Source organism: Zingiber officinale, chromosome 9B, assembly GCF_018446385.1.
Source record: "Zingiber officinale cultivar Zhangliang chromosome 9B, Zo_v1.1, whole genome shotgun sequence".
Lineage (NCBI taxonomy): Eukaryota > Viridiplantae > Streptophyta > Magnoliopsida > Zingiberales > Zingiberaceae > Zingiber > Zingiber officinale.
Window position 1 is genome coordinate 103,838,080 of NC_056003.1, and position 17,725 is coordinate 103,855,804.

The window sequence follows — 17,725 nt, forward strand, 5'->3', positions numbered from 1 at the left end:
AAGTAAAACATGCATGCATCAAACACATCAGGATCAAATCTAACTGAGCGAAAGGAACTAAAAAGTTATCAATTGTGTTATACATGAGAGCAAACACAAAAAGAATAAACCTAACAGAGTGAAACACACAAACTGCTCTCTTTCATGATCAGAAAGAACAATATTCTCAGCTCAAGCTTCTTTCGACTTTACTCATGCACCAATCGGCAACACAGTCATCTAAAGTCAATCTTTATCTATTTATTTATTTATCTATCTATCTACCTAAAGAAGATACGATTCTCCTTGCCAGATCAGATAGTGTACGGCCTTGTCGCTTTCGGCTGAATTTTCTGTTGCAGATTTCTATGGGAAGAATCCAATTCATCTTCCAAATTGCAAGCGATTAAAGCATATGCGTGTGACTGTGTGTGTATAGGAAAAGCATGGCCCATGCAAATTGCAATGCATGCAGCACGGGTGTTATATATTGCCATGTACAGCTTCAGTTGACTTCCTGACTTCCTGTCTTTCAAAAACACAATAATCAATAGATCTTGATTTAAAAGCAAGGTTGTGTAATGTCTTCTAGCCAATACTAACATAGTAACATTCCAAATGCTGTATTGTAACTTATGAATTTAACAAGAATTCAACGGAAAGACGTCTCTTCTCGATCTTTTTTATTTATAAAAATACTCTACTACAATTATAGCAACTAATTTCTGCTTATAGTTAAGATCATATATTATCATAGTGCATTATTATTTGGAACTGTAATATATGACTATTTAGAAATGCAATATTTGCTTCATACAATTCAAACTTTTAAAGTTGGCAAAATAACTTGCATGACAACATTTCATAAATACTTGGAACTGATTGACGTGAGATCTTTGAATAAACAGGTTTCTTACAACCCTACTCAAGGTTAAAACTTTTTGATAGGCTCCATAAAGTTGCCAGATAAACGCCTAAACCCAAACATTAATTGTGCATATGTTTCCACTTTCTACAACCTGCAAAGTATATTCTGTAACATGTTGTGATTGAGGCTCCCAATGGTTATCTTAAATCCACTGCTGTCAATTGATTGCTGTCTTTGATCCGGCGACTGTAGGCAAATGCAACATTCCTAGCCAGATTGTGAAAAGTAAGAGTCACGACTTGAGCTTCTTTCATTTTCCTGTCTTGTGAGTTTTGGGGCTCCGTAAAACCTGTTATTCAAAAGAACATAAGAAAGATTAATCAACGAAACGGAAGGGAGAAAAGGAATTACCTTCTTCTTCTTCTCCTTTTTCTTCTTCTTCTTTTTCTTTTTCTTTTCTTCTGCATTATCCGCTTCAAACTCCTGTAATCCATAGAACCACAGACAACCAAATTTGGACATTCTTTAAACAAAAATAGAAAAATCAAGAATACGACCAGTCTTCAAAGGAAACTGCATGCCAAATTTTACTTTCCAGAATAGGGATGTAATGTCAAGCAATCCTCTCGGTGTTCAGATTCTCATTATCACTGATTGAGAAGAGTCTAATAAGCATTAAGAGGAGAAAAAGTGAATTACCCTTTTTGTCTTTTTTCTTTTCTTCTTCTTTTCTGCTCTATCTAATTCTTCAAAAGTCTGCAATTTACAAACACACAATATTTATACAATAGACAGTGAACTTGTACCAGATTTGTTTTGTTACACAGGTATAGCAAGACCCTGATGTTGATTTACACAAACAAAGCCCCCATTTTGCTGAACTCCCTATTAGAGCCCCTAAAGCATCTCAAGTTTACCCCTCAAACATCATAACATGCCACAGTTTAGCATAAAGATGTGATTTTAAGAGGCTGCAATAAGGAGTTTTGAAAAATAAGGAACTTTCAGGTGTACATCAATATCAGGCCCTTTTTGGGTTGTTTTTTTCCACGAAGGAACTTGAAAGACCTCAGAGTCTGAATCTTCAAATGAAGCAACATGCCTTATTTTACTTCTGAATGCTGAAGATGTACCTTTAATAACAGCAGCAGAAACAGAATCGTTAGTATTTTTAAGGCATATAAAAAATGTTTCAAATTTTAGAAGTACTATTAACAGTCTTTCCACTCGATAAGTTCCTTATTATACATGACAACCCATTTTCAGAATATTTGAAGGTATCCAAGATATAAAACTAACTAAAGCAGCATAGAATTCTCATATATTCAGAAAAGCAGTATTGTATGAAGTGCGACATAAACTTGAGCTGATGAAACAGCAAGAAGAAAAGGTAGATGTGCAGACTTCTGCATATTACTTCTTGCAAAAACGTAAAATCAGAATTCAAATATACACACGCATGTGGTAGCATAAAAACACAAACATGCTGAAAAATAATTCAACTTTGTTTTTCATATTTCCATTCAACTGTAGAGGCACAAAGACAAATGCTTCAACTACCTATGAGCATAAAATAAACTTTAAATCTTCAGTCCGGGACACAGATACAGTAAAATATTAACAAAAAACATCAACATAGAAATATGGGGATACAGGATAAAGATGCAAGCAAAATGGTTTAAATTGACTAATTATATGATTAAATGGAAGTTCAAGCTGATTCCACCTAAAGGGAAGATAATTAATAATATTCACCAATTTCCAAGGTGTGTCAAAACACAACTGCAGAAATCCCAAGGAGGCAGGAGCTATAAATTGGGAGTCAAAGCCTCTCCTATGCATTGTGAGAAGCAAAAAGCACAAGGTTGTGATTTGTGAAGGTATCACATTACTAGTATACCCTTAAAAATGTAATTAATAAAATAAATTTATTTTAAAAAACAAAAAGCCACAAAACCCTCTTTCCAATCCTTTTCAGCCAACAGCCTTTTACCCTATTCTCAAAAAAAAAATTCCTCTCCTCCTTCAGCTTGTGATATGTGAAGATATCACATTTTCCCTTACTTCGCTCCCCTTTTGGCCTTTTGATTTTGGCATTTTAGAAGCATATATCATATTTATCTATTGTTCTTTATGTGTTAATTGTTAATTTGGTGCTTTTGAGTTTTCATCTATTTTGATAGTAGTAATCTTAAATCTTTTTTATTGTTTTGGAGTGTTAATTGTTGAATATTTGTTAGTTTTATCATTTCGGATTGATTCTAAGTATTCTTATTTCTTGACACATGCCTTGATTTTTTTTAGAACTATGTAATATGTTAAAGATATTTTTCAAGAAAACAAATGTTCAAGAATCACCATCTTCTAAAAAAAGGAGTACTTGAGGAGTTAAGAAACTTGTGTTGAAAAAAGTCTTAAAGAGTCTTCTGATAAACTTCATATTGGTTCAAATGTAATTGATCTTCCGTCGGAACCAGGACTAAGACTTAGGATTATGGATTATGAACCCAATATTCGTCAAAGAGTTCGAAGAGAGTATTATCTAAGAGGCACATGCCAACCCTATAAGCATAAATTGAAAACTAGAGATTTCAATAACAAGCCAAGAAGATTTAATCCATCATGGTTCAATGAATTTGATTGGTTGGAGTATAGCATTACTAAGGATGTTGTGTTTTGTCTATATTGCTATCTTTTCAAGGAGCGTGGGGAGAAAGGGGTGGTGATAAATTTGTTAGCGGGGGTTTTACGAATTGGAAAAATAAAGAACAGTTATGAGAGCATGTGGGGTCCTAATAGTGCTCATAACTTAGCTTTAAGCAAATATCGAGACGTACTAAATCAAGAACAACATATTGAGAATACTTTTGTTAAAACAAGCAGAGGAAGCGAAAATTGATTATAGGATTCGACTCGGCAGATTTCTTATGAATCATGGTCTCCCATTTCGCGGTCACAATGAATCTGAAGATTCAAGCAATTGGGGACTTTGTTGAGCTATTGCAATCTCTTGCTGATAATAATAAAGAAGTCAGGAGAGCTGTACTTTAAAAAGCCCTAGCATATGAAGTTGACTTCACCTAAAATTCAAAAAGATATTATGAGGGTTGCAGCATTTGAAACAACTAAAAAGTCATAATTAGAGAGTTTGTTGATGGATTATTTTCAGTTCTCGTGATGTGTCTATAAAAGAGCAAATGACTGCTGTTTTGAGATTTGTGGATGAAAGTGGATGTGTGGTTGAGCAATTTTTGGGTCTTAAAACATGTTAGAAGTACTACTGCAAAATCACTAAAAGACTTGATGATCTATTTTTGACACATGGTTTGAGCATTTCAATGTTGTGAGGCAAAGGTTATGATAGGGCCAACAATATGCAAGGTGAGTATATGGACTTAAGGCTCTCATCTTGAAAGAGAATGAGTCTGCACATTACATTCATTGTTTTGCTCATCAACTTCAATTAGCTCTGGTGGCAGTAGCGAGGAAACATGTACTTGTTACCGGTCTTTTCAATTTAATTTCTGATATTATTAATGTGGTTGGAGCCTCATGTAAGCGACAAGATACTTTGCGCAAGTCACAAGTTGCTAGAATAATTGCTAGTCTAGAAAATGAAGAAATCCTTAGTGGATGGTGATTGAATCAAGAGACATCTCTCGCTCATCCTCGTGATACACGTTGGGGATCACATTATAGAACTCTAAATGATTTCATTACATTATTTGCATCTATGGTTGATGTACTTATTAAATTGTGGAAGAGGGCTTATTTTCAGATAAGAAGTTTGAGACATCTCGTTTGCTAAAATCTTTCGAGTTTGTGATTACTCTTCATTTGATGCAATTATTGTTGGGAATAACAAATGAGTTGCCATAAGCTTTGCCAAGGAAAGATCAAGACATAGAGAATGCTATGAGATTGGTTCATATTTTTCTAAACAACGTCTTTAATCAAGGAGGGGTGATAGGTGGAGTTCTTTGTTGGATGCGACTTCCAATTTTTGTGGGAAACATTTTATTCATGTTCCCAATATGGATGATACATTTATAGCTCGAGAAGGATCACGACGTAGAAATGAAGATATGACAAATTTCCATCATTACCATGTTGAATTATTCAACATCGTCATTGATATGCAATTACAAGAGCTAAATAGTTGATTTAACGAGACCAACACTGAATTGTTGCTTTGTGTTGCATGCTTAAATTAGGGGTGTCAATTCAAGTGGGTTCGAGTTGAGTTGAAGCAAGGATTTTACAAAAAAAAAAAAAAAAAAAAAAAAAAAAAAATCCCAACCTAAACCTGAACACAACACGAAAACCCTAAACCCAAACCCGGTTAACCTAACCAACATGAATAACCTGATTAAAAAAGACTTTTTTTTTGTTATTTTCCCATTAATTCTTCACTTTTATCTCAATACTTTATCATTATTATACTAACCTTAATATTGATATACATAAAAGCATTTTAATTTTCAAAATAAAATTTTATTTAACTAAAAAAACTTACTAAACCCTAAATTCAAATTAACCCGATCCTAACACAATCCTAAAAACCCCTAACTCGAACCTGAACCAAACCTAAAAATCCCAAATCTGAACCCGATATTTTTCGAGTCAACTCAGGTCGAGTTTATTTTTGAAACTCCTAGCTTAAATCTATCTAATTCTTTTGCTTCTTTTGACAATTAAAAGTTGATTTGATTAGCTGAATTCTATCCAAGAGATTTTTCTAATATTGACCTTTTAGAACTCTCAAATCAGCTTCAGACTTTCATCATAGATGTTTGATCAGATATTAAGTTTTCAAATTTAAAAGGATTGAGTGACATTACTCGACTAATGGTGGAAAATATAAGAGGCGTAGCATATCCATTGGTTTACAAGCTTTTAACATTGACTTTGATTTTGTCGGCTGCAACTTCCACAATAGAAAGAGCATTTTCAGCTATGAAGATTGTCAAGAATCAACTTCGCAACAGAATGGGTGATCAATGGTTAAATGACTCTTTGGTGGCATATATTGAAAAAGATATATTTAGTAACTTATCAAATGATTGTATCATAAATTATTATCAAAAATGAAAGACTATAAAGGTCAATTGTAGGTCACATTTGAACTGATAATGTTTTAACTTTTATGCTCGTCTTTTAGTTGATATAAATTATACTTTTGTAATTTTATATGAATTGCGCCTCCCCTAAACTATTTCTGAGTCCGCCCCTGTTCCTAAGGTGGGTTCCACTACCATAACACGCTATTAAAAAAACTGGCAATCAATATCAAATGATATGGTTATATATGTTTGGTTTCTTATCTAGTTATATGACTAGATTTCTAGTACACAGTTTAAATCAAGAAAAAAAACAGGGTGTTCAATGAATTGAACTTTGCTATATTGCTCCTTCAGCCAGATTTCATTTTCCTTCACTTTGTCCTACCCTCTTTAATCTCTCATGTGACGATTAAATTATATAACCGATACAACATTCATCACAATTGTTGTTCACCAAAGTGACCTTGTAAGTTGGAAAGTCAAGTCCAATTTATGCACAATGACCATATCATGTTAGTCATTATGACCAAAGGCCCCTCTCATTAGAGCCCACAGGTGAGGGCACTCTCATCATGTTATTCTATGAACATTGACTTCGACGATGCAAACCATGAGTTCCAACAAGCTCTAGTGACAAAATACAAGCCAAAGGGAAATGATATCCTTAAGCCTCATGAGGGTTGAGGTTCCCCACTCCTTATCAACATGTGACTAAAGCCTTTCATGATAGGAAGCCTACAAAACTAAAATTTTGTTACCTGAACACCCATTCGGGGCTACCCTCATAGGTCAGGGTACCCGAGTGCACCCTGGATGCCATGATTCTTTGCACATCGGGGCGCCCGGGGTGCACCCAAGTGCCCAGACCTGTGAGGGTACCCACCGAACGGGTGTGTAGGGTATCAGAGTTGTACAAAACTATCCTTAAGTTATCATTCCATTAACGGAGTTCCTATGTCTAATCGAAACAATATATTTCTATACTAGTGTCACCACTATACGTACCACATCCATTAGTTGACCAACTCCACACCATTTGTGTTAGAGACCGCACTGGTGTACATACTCAGTGCTGCAACAGAACAATGAACTCTCAACAATTCCATACCACTGAGAACAGCTAGAATGGTGAGCCCTCAAGAATCAGAGCACCACAAACTCACAACAACATTATGTCATCGTGAAATCCACCACGATACCAGCCTACCACATCTTTCTAAACCTTGGCAATCTCATTTCTCCCTCTCCTTAATCCTACACTTGTGTTGATACTGAACCGGTTTCAGTTGACTAGAAGAAGGAAATGTTTCAATTGTGCTAAGCAAAACAACGGATTTCAATCCATGCCCTTAAGTTCCATGATCAACATATTTTGCCAACATTTACAATCAACACTAACTAAAATGTACACAAGAATTATGATGGCAAACCCAAGATTTAGGTTAGGGACTAAGAGGGCACTAATAAATATTTTCAACTACATAAAAATTGGGGCTTCAAGACACTCAAATAAAAAAGAAAAAAGTAAGGTCCAACATTGCATTCATATGTTAAATAAAGACATTAATATGTTTTAGTAAATCAATCATATCACCAGTCATTTACTATAAAGTAGAGGCTCCTATCCTCACATATAACTCAAATTTACTAGTTTTCATTTTGGCTTGCAATGTGACCAGTATTGTAAATGGCGATAGGCGGTGGCAAGGCGGTCAATAACCGCCTACTGCCTCGGTCATGCCTAGGCGGTTTAATTATATATATATATATATAATTTTATTAAGCTTTAATTAAGTTTATTTAAATTATCTTAATCATATCTAGGAGATAATTAAAATTATTAATCTAAAGTTATTCAATTAAACCCTATGTTAAAACCTAAACCATTGTGCACTGTTTCGGCTTATCGTGTGAGCCTGGACGCTTCGCCCTAACCCGGGTGATGCTTCCGGGCAACGCTTCTGGACGAGTCGTTGAGCTCGGGTGACGCTTCCAGACGAGTCAGGCTCGGGCAAGGCGTCCGAGCAACAACGCGTTCACGGGTAGCGGCGGCGGCGGCGGTTCCGCCTGTTTAGAGTGAGTTGTTGACGTTGACTACCTACCACATCGCCTACGGCAAAAGCAGTGTAATTGATGCCCGCCTCCCGCCTAGGCGACTGCCTCAGCCGCCATTTAGAACACTAAATGTGACTTAAGCTTTAAAAGGACACTCGAAACCATCAAGGTGTTTCTCTTTTTTGCTAGTTTCCTCCCCAAGGTCCGCATTCAAGATAAGCATTTTGATCAATCTTGACAAGAAAGAGAGTGGTTTGCTTAAAAGCACTTTTAGATTATCATTGATGATAGAATACCAAGGTGACTGGTCCTATGAAGTTTCTTAAATTTATAATATACAGAACAGTTCATCGAACAACAAATTACAGTAACAAAGTTTCACCTTTACTAGGAACAGCAACTTCTTTAGCATTTTTTACAGCAAGTTCCACATGTTTAGGATCTAAACTGCTTAAACCATCAGGCTGTTGAAGCTTTCTTTCAAGGAATTTTGCTAGAGCAGCAGCTTTGTTAGTTGTCATAGGTCCATTCGGGTGAGCCAACCTATATGAAGAATAATGTCACCCAATAATCAGGCATGTGAGAGTTATCCAAGAAAGCATCACTAAAAAAATAATAGCATAGAAATAGACAAGCAAAACCTAGATAAATTTGCATCTAAAAAACCATTGTAATGAATTGATATGCAGACGATGCTCACTCCCTATAGAAGCACTAAAAGATACTTAGTCCACTAGAAAGGCTCCTAGATATAGAAGACACATGTATCATAATAACATGGGACCCAACTTATTTGCTAACATTCAACAAGACGTGTGAAATTATCTTCCACGGGGACACCCTTAATCGTCCACTTCGCACTTATATGAAGTGACAGAAGACTTGGCAGAACATCTTGCTCCCCTACACAATAGAATCGAATTCTTTGTGGGGCCAATGGCATAGTTAGGGTTTTAATCAATTCAAGTTTTTTGATTTAATACCATTAAGCATTTTACCAGTTCATTTATTTAGTTTTTTAAAGAATTGTTTAGATTTGTTAAGGTTTTTCCATAACTCAATCATATTTTTTAAAAATTCAGTCATAATCCCGATCTATTAAACGGTTAAGTTTCTCTTGTATTAATTTATTTTCAGCTTAATATAATTTTCTTTCTTTGTTGCTCGAGAATTTGTGCTTTTGCAACACAATTCATTTTTGTTGTATCCCACAAGTACACAAAATCAATAAAATGAGATTTGAAGAGATTTGACTAGAATAAATTGATAAGTATAATGGAGTAATCAATTGTTGTTAATCATCATGTGGCAAGTCTAATTTTTGATAGATTTATTATTTTACTTAAATCTATTAATAATTGTATAACTTACACTTTTATAAATGCAATTGATGTTCAATAATAATTTTAATAAGATTGTATATGTATCCATATAATATATATGCACTATGTAATCACATAACCTTATATTGCCTGAATACTTTTTAAATCCTAGCTAGTGAATTATTTGAAGTCATTAAATAAAAATGGTTGGAATTTGAGGTAAATTCATTTATGGTCACCTCTTTATAAGAGGAAGGGAAGGTTAAATAAATGTTACGGTTTTAGAAATTTTAGGCGACATATAGCCAACTTGCAACATAGAGCATAAGCAATATGCAAAGGATATGCAAGAGCACTAGCAGGCATTAAAAAATTTAATTAAATTGATATAAACTTTAAGAATGACTAACATATATATATATAATAAAGTATATTGATCATTCAAAAAAAATCACCAATAACAAGTAAACAAGTCATAAATAAATTCAATAGAAATAATACATCATTTTACATAGCAAGAGAACCCAACACAAAACACAAGTATATAATCAAACAATGTATATTCATATTTAAAGCAACAATATCTCACCGTGAGAAGGAAAGCATATTATACAACGAGCTTCTCTATCATAATCACTCCTATGATCACACAAGTTTCTTTTAAAAATAACAAATACAATAGTGTGGTAATGTTTTTTTCCTAAACCTCCATATTTTATAAGATACTTATTAGGTAATTCTCATGAAAATGCCTAATCATCAAAAGCAATATTATACTAATTGATGCAGAATTTAATCAATTAAAAAAAATATGAAGATGATAATGAGAAAAGGTCTTTATGAATAATGAAAATTCAATCAAAAGTGATGCATTAGATATGTCTAATGCTTACTGTTCTCAATTGCCCTTTCCAACCCCTAGTGTTGAATACCAACAATCAGAATCCTAGTACTTAAACAGATAGTCTAATAACTTTCACTTAAACTGCAAATAATTATTCGGTAAATATAACATCTTTGGTACTTTTATGGTTCCTATCACTTGATTTTAAATTCCAAAGAACCCTCTGTAGGGCCTTATGCAATGAGCACTTAGCGCCACCTAGAACTCTTAGGAGGAAGCCAGTGATAGATACATTACTAACAGCTTCAGATTCTATTAATGCAAGGTTTTATTTGTAACAAGAAAGTTATATATCATCACATTAGACATGGATAAGTAAACAAAAGAGCCAAGTCTTAGCATCTGCTACTACCAAATCAAGAATAGTCCTCATCATGGACCATCATGGCAAAGTCAAGCATCTTTTTAAATGCTGTCTTTTTAAGTGACATATATTTTTGTTGTCTCTCTTTGAAAGTATCAATTTTTCTATCCATGGTAGACAAATTGCAGAAATTGTCTTCTAGATTTCCCACTGCTACTTCATCTAAAAATTAACAATATAATATAAAAAAGGGAAATATCAAGGTAGCAACTTACCGCCAACTTTTCTTCATCCACCTAATTCCCTTTACTTCTAAGAAATTTGGCATTCTCTTTCATAAGGTATACAGAAATTTCTTATTAAATGTCAGCAGTTTCAACGTTTATAATATAACCCTACCTTTCTAATAAAATGCCGAGGCTTTGAAACCAACCAAATGCATTCCCCAATATGTAAACCCTTTGAATCGTTTTCCATTTGTTATGAATACTAAGATAACACAAAAGAATACAAATAAAATACATATAGTACCGAGTCAACATTATAGAATTTGGATAAAGGTCGATTCTTGATGACAACAGACAACCAATATTGCTACAAGCACCTTTAATTTTTTTCATCGAAAGCAAGATTTAAAGAGATCGAATTGGCCAGAGTTTCTTTCACTTAATACTGTAAAAGATAAAAGACCACTTCAATGTTCATTAATTCAACCAAATTAGATTAAGTTTCTACACTACGTTAATAAAAGAAGAGATCGCCGGAGATATAGCAAACAGGAGGACAAAGAAGGGCAACTAACCTAGGCTGCGAATGGAAAGCAGAAGGCGGCGGCGCAGGTAGTGGCGCAAATTTGCTACCGCGCAGCGCCCGACGCTCATCTTCAGTGAGAGATCCGAGAGCCTCTTCGGATTCCGCCATTTTTGGCACCGCAAAATCCCTAATTACGCGTTCGTTGGACAAATGAGTCACCAGCCGCCGCATTCAGCCTGCGCCGATCTTATAAAGAGGTATAATCGCGACCGACCACCAGCAAGCCGATCCGACCCGATCCGGCCACCCATTTTAAAATCTTTTTTTCCATTTTTTTATTTTCTAAAAAGCATCCATTCATATATATCGACAATTTATCAAAAACATATTCCAATTTTTAAATTTCTCAAAAGATATGTGCTACTTCATTATTTATGAAAGGATATAATTTTTTTATAATACTTTTCTGATTCTATCCTCTTGATTTTTTTTTTCTCTTACATTTCTTTCTTCTCTTTCTTTTTATGCATGCAATGTTTCTTTTCTTTCCTCTCCTCTTTTTTCCTCTTTTTTACATGTCAATTCTTTTAAAAACATTTTAAGTTTTCTAAGTCCATCAGTGAATTTTAACTAAAATTCATTGATCGACCTAGAGAATTCTAATTGCACTTATTTCAGTTCTTGTGAAGTTCTGGAATTGTAAGGATTCAAATATATTATCCATTATTTATTTTGATTTATCAGAGGTGTTAAAATGTAATAAGAAAAAATCGTCAAAATTCTCCAAGTTAGGCCTAATATGATTATATATCAGGCCCAACTTGAGCCTAATATCATTCTATATCAGGCCCAACTTGGACTTAATATTATTCTATATCAGGCCCTCATTGGATCTGATATGATGATTCCATATCAGGCCCAACGTGGAGAATTTTGACTATTCTTTCTTATTACATTTTAATACCTTTGAGAAGTCGAAATAAACAATGGATAGTATATTTGAACTCCTTGCAACTCCAGAAATTCATAGGAACTGAAATGAGTGCAATTGGAGCTCACTAAGTTCATTATTAGGTTTTGGTCGAAATCCACTAATGAACCTAGAGAGCTCTGATTGCACTCATTTCACTTCCTATAGATTTCTAGAGTTGCGGGGAGTTCAAATATGTTATCCATTGTTTATTTCGATTTCTCAAATGTGTTAAAATGTTTTTAGTAGAATCGACGTGCAAAAGAGAGGAAAAAAGAGGAGAGGAAGAGAAGAAACGTTGCAGGCATAGGAAGAAAGAGAAGAGAGAAATGACAGAGAAAATAAAAAGAAAAGTAATCAGGAGGGTAGAATAGAAAAAACACTATAAAAAAGATGCATTATTTGGTAAATAATAAAGTGGCATGCGCGTTTTGGTAAATTTAAAAATTTGAATACGTCTTTTGGTAAATTGTCGTGTCAATATATCTTGATGGAATCCAAAGACCGAAGTTACTCTCGAGCACCTGGACTCACTTCTTAAAGTATCCACAATCGTGGGAGCTCTTGGAGAGCTCCCTCGTTGTCAAATTCACGTCACGTCAAAAGTAAAGAATCATTCACATTTTTCCACTATCAAAAAAACCTCTCAACAACTCTTTCATGATCTCACACTTTTTCATTATATATATTTCTCAGCTCTCATTCATATTTTACATTATATATAATTAAATTTTTATAAAATTTAAATCCATAAATGGCTAACATAGAATAACATTAATAATTTAAAAAAAATACATAAATATTACGGTACATTAAATAAAAAGACAAATTATAATAATATATAAAAATAAAGTTAAACACATTATGCAAGGCATGTCTTTGTTTAATTTTTTCCAACAATTTTCTCATGTATATGAAGTTGTCCTGGTATCATCTCACTAGTATCCTTCATAAGAATTTTATAATCCTTGTGAAAGATCTCAGCTTTCCGCAAGACCATTTTTTGCATTTGATATTCTTTAATATCATGTCATTTTTTGTCGATATTTTGTTACATTGTGTCGCCCTCTCTAACTTTGGATTTATCCTTCCTCTTCGCTGTCTTTTTCCCTATCAGACGAATATGGACTTTAAAGTCATTCACATCAATACATCAATACTTGTATCTGGATTTTGATGTTAAAGTGTTGCCTTATGATTTGAATGTCCTTGCCTTCTTGCTAAAATAATGAGTAACTGATTGTAGAGCATATTTCTCATACTCTATGAGAACTCTCCACACATGCATATACTTAAAGTTCTCATTATTGTTGTTATCTTTCCACATATTCAGTGCGTTCTCTAACACATTCTCGTCATTCCAACCGCTTTGACGATGAGTATAAAAATTATTATAAATTGTAAAAAATTCATTTACCATCGGCGAAAACTTATTGTAATGTGATTTTAGTCGCTAATAGCTTCTCGTCATAGTCCAGTGGGTTGATACTTGTAGTAATCAACTATATGTTTCCAACAAGCTTGATCCTTTTGGTTATTATCAATGATTATGTTAGTACTGATAGTTGTCCATGACTTCACAAAGACCAAGTCTTCATCGAGAGATCAAAATCTTCATTTCGAATAACCTTTCTTCAGTTCAACTTCACACTCTTCTTGTGATGAGTGTGGTGGCCGCTAAGTTGATGGAACATTTGATGGCGTTAGAGATTCTTTATCGCTGATAGATTGGTCGATAGTAGCCTTTCTTGATTCATTGAACACATGACTGATGGTTGAGAAGGAGAAAATAAGTAAGGCAGAGAAGACATCCCAAATTTGTTAACTATAGCTGACTAATCTTGGGGTGGATACATATCAAATGAAGCTGGGATGACATTACTTGGATTCTTTGAAAATTTTTAAGAACTTTGCGAATTTGGGAAATTTAGAGGATATTATGGAGCATATGAAATATTTTGAAAATTTGAAGGGTATTATATGTGAGAGAGAAAAATGAGGATACTAGACATAGAAGAATGTGAGTATTTTGAAAATATATATTTTCTTCTACATTTGAAGAATTCAAAAGATCGGTAAAAGAAGTATTGAAATTTTGATCCATTTCGAATATAAATAGAGAAGGAAAGGAAGACGGAAGAAGTAGAAAGTGAAGAGAATGATAAGATTGAAAATGTATTTATTGATTTTTTTAAATTTCAAAATTAAAATTTTACTGTTGAACAACTGCTAACAAATTAATTATTGCTCAACAGTTAATTTGTTAGCCATTGTTCAATTTCAATCTTTTTTCTGCAAACAAATATTAAAAAAGAATCATTTTAATTAAAAAAAAACTTGAAGGAACGACTCCGCAAACATGGAATTGCTCCTCCAAGAAATCGAAGGAGCTCCCCCCTAATCACCATGTCCACATGGGAGCTCCAAATGAGCTCCCATTGTGGATACCCTTAACCCGTCAATCTCCTTTCCCGAGCACTCCCGACTTCACACTCTCCTGAGCACTCGACATCTCTCGAGCACTTGGCGTCTGATGATCTATTTGAATTGGAAAGGTCACTCGGGATTTGCACTTGGCGTTCGACAACTCATTCAAACTCAAGAAGGTCGCTCGAGATTTGCGCTCTCGAGCACTCGGCATCTCCTCGTGCTCTCGAGCACTTGACGCCCAACAATGTCCCATTCAAACTCGGAAAGGATAGCCAGTCTCCTTGCCCGAGCACTCATTCTTAGTCTAATGATATCCCATTTAGACTAAGGGACCTAGAAACTCGATAATCTATTCAATCAATTTCGTACTTGACTTCAACCTCCAATAATGACGCTGAGTAAGATAATGATTATCCTATGGACCGAAAGGAAGATTGAGGATCTAAAATGAAGAAAATACGTTATTCTATGCATTTTACCACAATAAAAATTTTATTACGAATAAAGAATAATTTCCCGACATCTAAACAGGACTCTTATATAAACCAACCTAAGACTCAAATAAAAGAAAGAAATTATAATTAACAGATCTTATTTCAAATCGTATAAATAAAAGAAATAGACCTTTCACCAAAAAGGAAAGAAATTAAAATTAACATATCTTAATTCTAATATTGTAAGTAACGAAAATAAATATTTTACTCGAAAAGAAAAGTTCTGAACAATCTTAATTCAAAATAGAACTATCAAGATAAATTCTCTCCTATAAATATTAAGAATATCAAAATTATTCTAATACCCCAAAAATAAAAATTATAAAAAAAATAGTAAAAAGGTTTTGGAAAGAATTTAAACAGTAGAATTTAGGGTCAAATTATTATGATTTTATAATAATAAATATAGATTTTTGAATTCTACACGTGATTATCGACAGAGTCATTCCAAATTTCGAGTAAAAATTATATATTTTTTTTTTTTTTCAAATTTGAAGGATTATATTAGACTGCATCATATGTTGAACCTGCATATATCAAACAACCCGGCACAAAACAACATCCGGCCAACGAGTCGATAATGTTAGGTATACGGCGCTGTCACCCTTGTGTCATAACCACCAACAATATTAAGTATACTGTCTAATGGCTGTCACCCTTAGCGGCCTAATCGCCTTTTGTCCTTTTCTCTCTTCAACATTTCTCTCGCATTTTCACAGGCTTCCTCTTTTAGTCTTGCGCTGACACACTCGAAGGGCCACATCAGCAATGTCAGCCTCCACTGACGTGCTTTGACTCATAGTCCACTGGGAGCATCTCTGACTTAGAATATGTATAATTATCATTATTATATATGCAAAATTAACCTGATAATTAACTTAATTATATTACACTTTACCAGCATCTGTACATTTATACTGTCGACAGACATTAATTTCTAGTACACCAACTAAAATGTCACAATTCAAGCTGCTGTTCTGTTCTATCTGCAGGCATCGTTGTGTGCGGTAATAACTAGTTAAAGTATTGCAGTAGATTCGGTCAGTAGCTAGTCTGGATCTTCGCGAATTCCAGCGTCTTCTTCCCTTGCAACTTGTTTGTGACGTAGTGGCGGCTGTACTCGCCGTGGTTGAACCGCCGGTACCTGCACGGTTGATTGTCGTCGACGAGCTCAGGAACAGGCCCCAGCTCCACCTCGTAGCTCGGGGCATAGAACGTCACCACCGAGAGCCTATCCATCTCCTCGTCGGTGACCACTCTGTGCTCCACGCTCTTGTACCTGCCGTTGGTCAGCACCTCAATACTGTCGCCAACGTTGACGACGAGGGCGTTGGCGATGGGATGCACAGGCACCCACGCGCCGTCCTTGAGGATCTGCAGGCCGACAGAGCGCGTGTCTTGCTGGAGGACGGTGAGCGCGCTGCCGTCGGAGTGAGGGCTGAGGCCCAGCACCAGGTCCGGCCTTGCGCACGGCGGGTAGTAGTTCATCCTCACAGCTTGCACCGCCTCGCCGAACATGTCGTTGAAGTAGTCGGGGCTCAGCCCGAGGTTCCTCGCTATCAGAATCAGCAAGATTTGGCACATCCTCCTTATGCGGCTCGAGTACTCCTCCAATGTCTCACTGGAACAGATAGAATTGTGATCGTCTACTTAAATGAAGGATTTGGGAGAATTAAGGAAGAACAGAGAAAGATCAATGGAGTAGCACCTCAAAGAGGCTGGTTTTGCAGGCCAGAGATGGGGCTTCCTGATGAAGGCAGGCTCGACGCCGAGGGCGAGCATGTTGCACCAGTCCAGCTTCTGGTCGTCGGAGAAGACGAAGGCGTGGCCGTAGCCTTGGATCGTGCCGGGCGCCATCGGGCACTTCTCCTTCTCTTCGAGAGGCAGCATGAAGAACTCCTTCGCCAGAGTCTCCATGCTCTCCAGCAACCCCTCCTCTATGCCATGGTTGATCACCTGGAAGAATCCCCACTCCTCGCAGGCCGAGCAGAGCCTGGCCATCTCTTCCTGGCTCTGCCTCCTGCCGCCGCGCACCAGCTTCGACAGGTCGATGACAGGCACGCGCAGGGAAGCGAGGACCGCGTCCGCCGCAGGCCTTTCGGTCGAGTCGCGAATGTACCGAGCGGGTATAGCCGTCGGCTGCGCGCGCCGCAGCTCCTGGATGTCCTGAACGTCTCCCACCTTGTTCTCCGAAGTAGCGTCGGAAGACGGCAGCAGCGTAGACGCCATGGAACCAATGCTAGCTGGCTACTCTGCTTCAACTAGCTCTTGTCTTCCTTGCGCCTCTCCCTCTCCGACATTATATACTGTCCGGGAGCTCTCCCTCAGCCGTCCTTGGTGCGCTCTCTCTCTCTCCAGGTCGAGCGTGGGCGACCATTGAACATCAATATCTGTCCGTGCTAAACACCTGAGATCACCATGTCATAGCCGGGCCCGTATTCACCGTGATTTACTCTCTCTCATACTTGTGGGGCCGGGTTGAGGGGGCCGCTGCGTTGGCGGTTCCAACCTTTTGCAGCGTGGGCGACCATTGACCGATCAATATCTGTCCGTGCTAAACACCTGAAACCACCATATCATAGC

At 36.2% G+C, this 17,725-nt stretch overlaps 2 protein-coding genes across 3 annotated transcripts; both read right to left on the reverse strand.

Annotated features, from left to right (window-relative positions):
- Positions 1-839: 839 nt before the first annotated feature.
- LOC122024773 (nucleolar protein 58-like) lies at positions 840-11,505 on the reverse strand. 2 transcript variants are annotated; one of them, XM_042583466.1, is made up of 6 exons: positions 11,298-11,505; positions 8,348-8,508; positions 1,862-1,980; positions 1,547-1,603; positions 1,259-1,330; positions 840-1,196 (listed from the first exon to the last, which is right to left on the reverse strand). In XM_042583466.1, exons 1-6 carry the CDS (start codon positions 11,477-11,479, stop codon positions 1,158-1,160), a joined length of 630 nt encoding a protein of 209 aa, XP_042439400.1. In that variant the 5' UTR covers positions 11,480-11,505; the 3' UTR covers positions 840-1,157. The 2 variants fall into 2 exon arrangements, with proteins under 2 accessions (XP_042439400.1, XP_042439402.1); XM_042583468.1 differs by having other exon boundaries at positions 1,916-1,980; positions 11,298-11,503.
- Positions 11,506-15,986: 4,481 nt separating this feature from the next.
- LOC122025630 (protein SRG1-like) lies at positions 15,987-17,439 on the reverse strand. The gene is made up of 2 exons (XM_042584464.1): positions 16,851-17,439; positions 15,987-16,763 (listed from the first exon to the last, which is right to left on the reverse strand). The coding sequence occupies exons 1-2, from the start codon at positions 17,369-17,371 to the stop codon at positions 16,184-16,186; spliced, it is 1,101 nt and encodes a 366-aa protein (XP_042440398.1). The 5' UTR covers positions 17,372-17,439; the 3' UTR covers positions 15,987-16,183.
- Between the last annotated feature and the right edge of the window lie 286 nt (positions 17,440-17,725).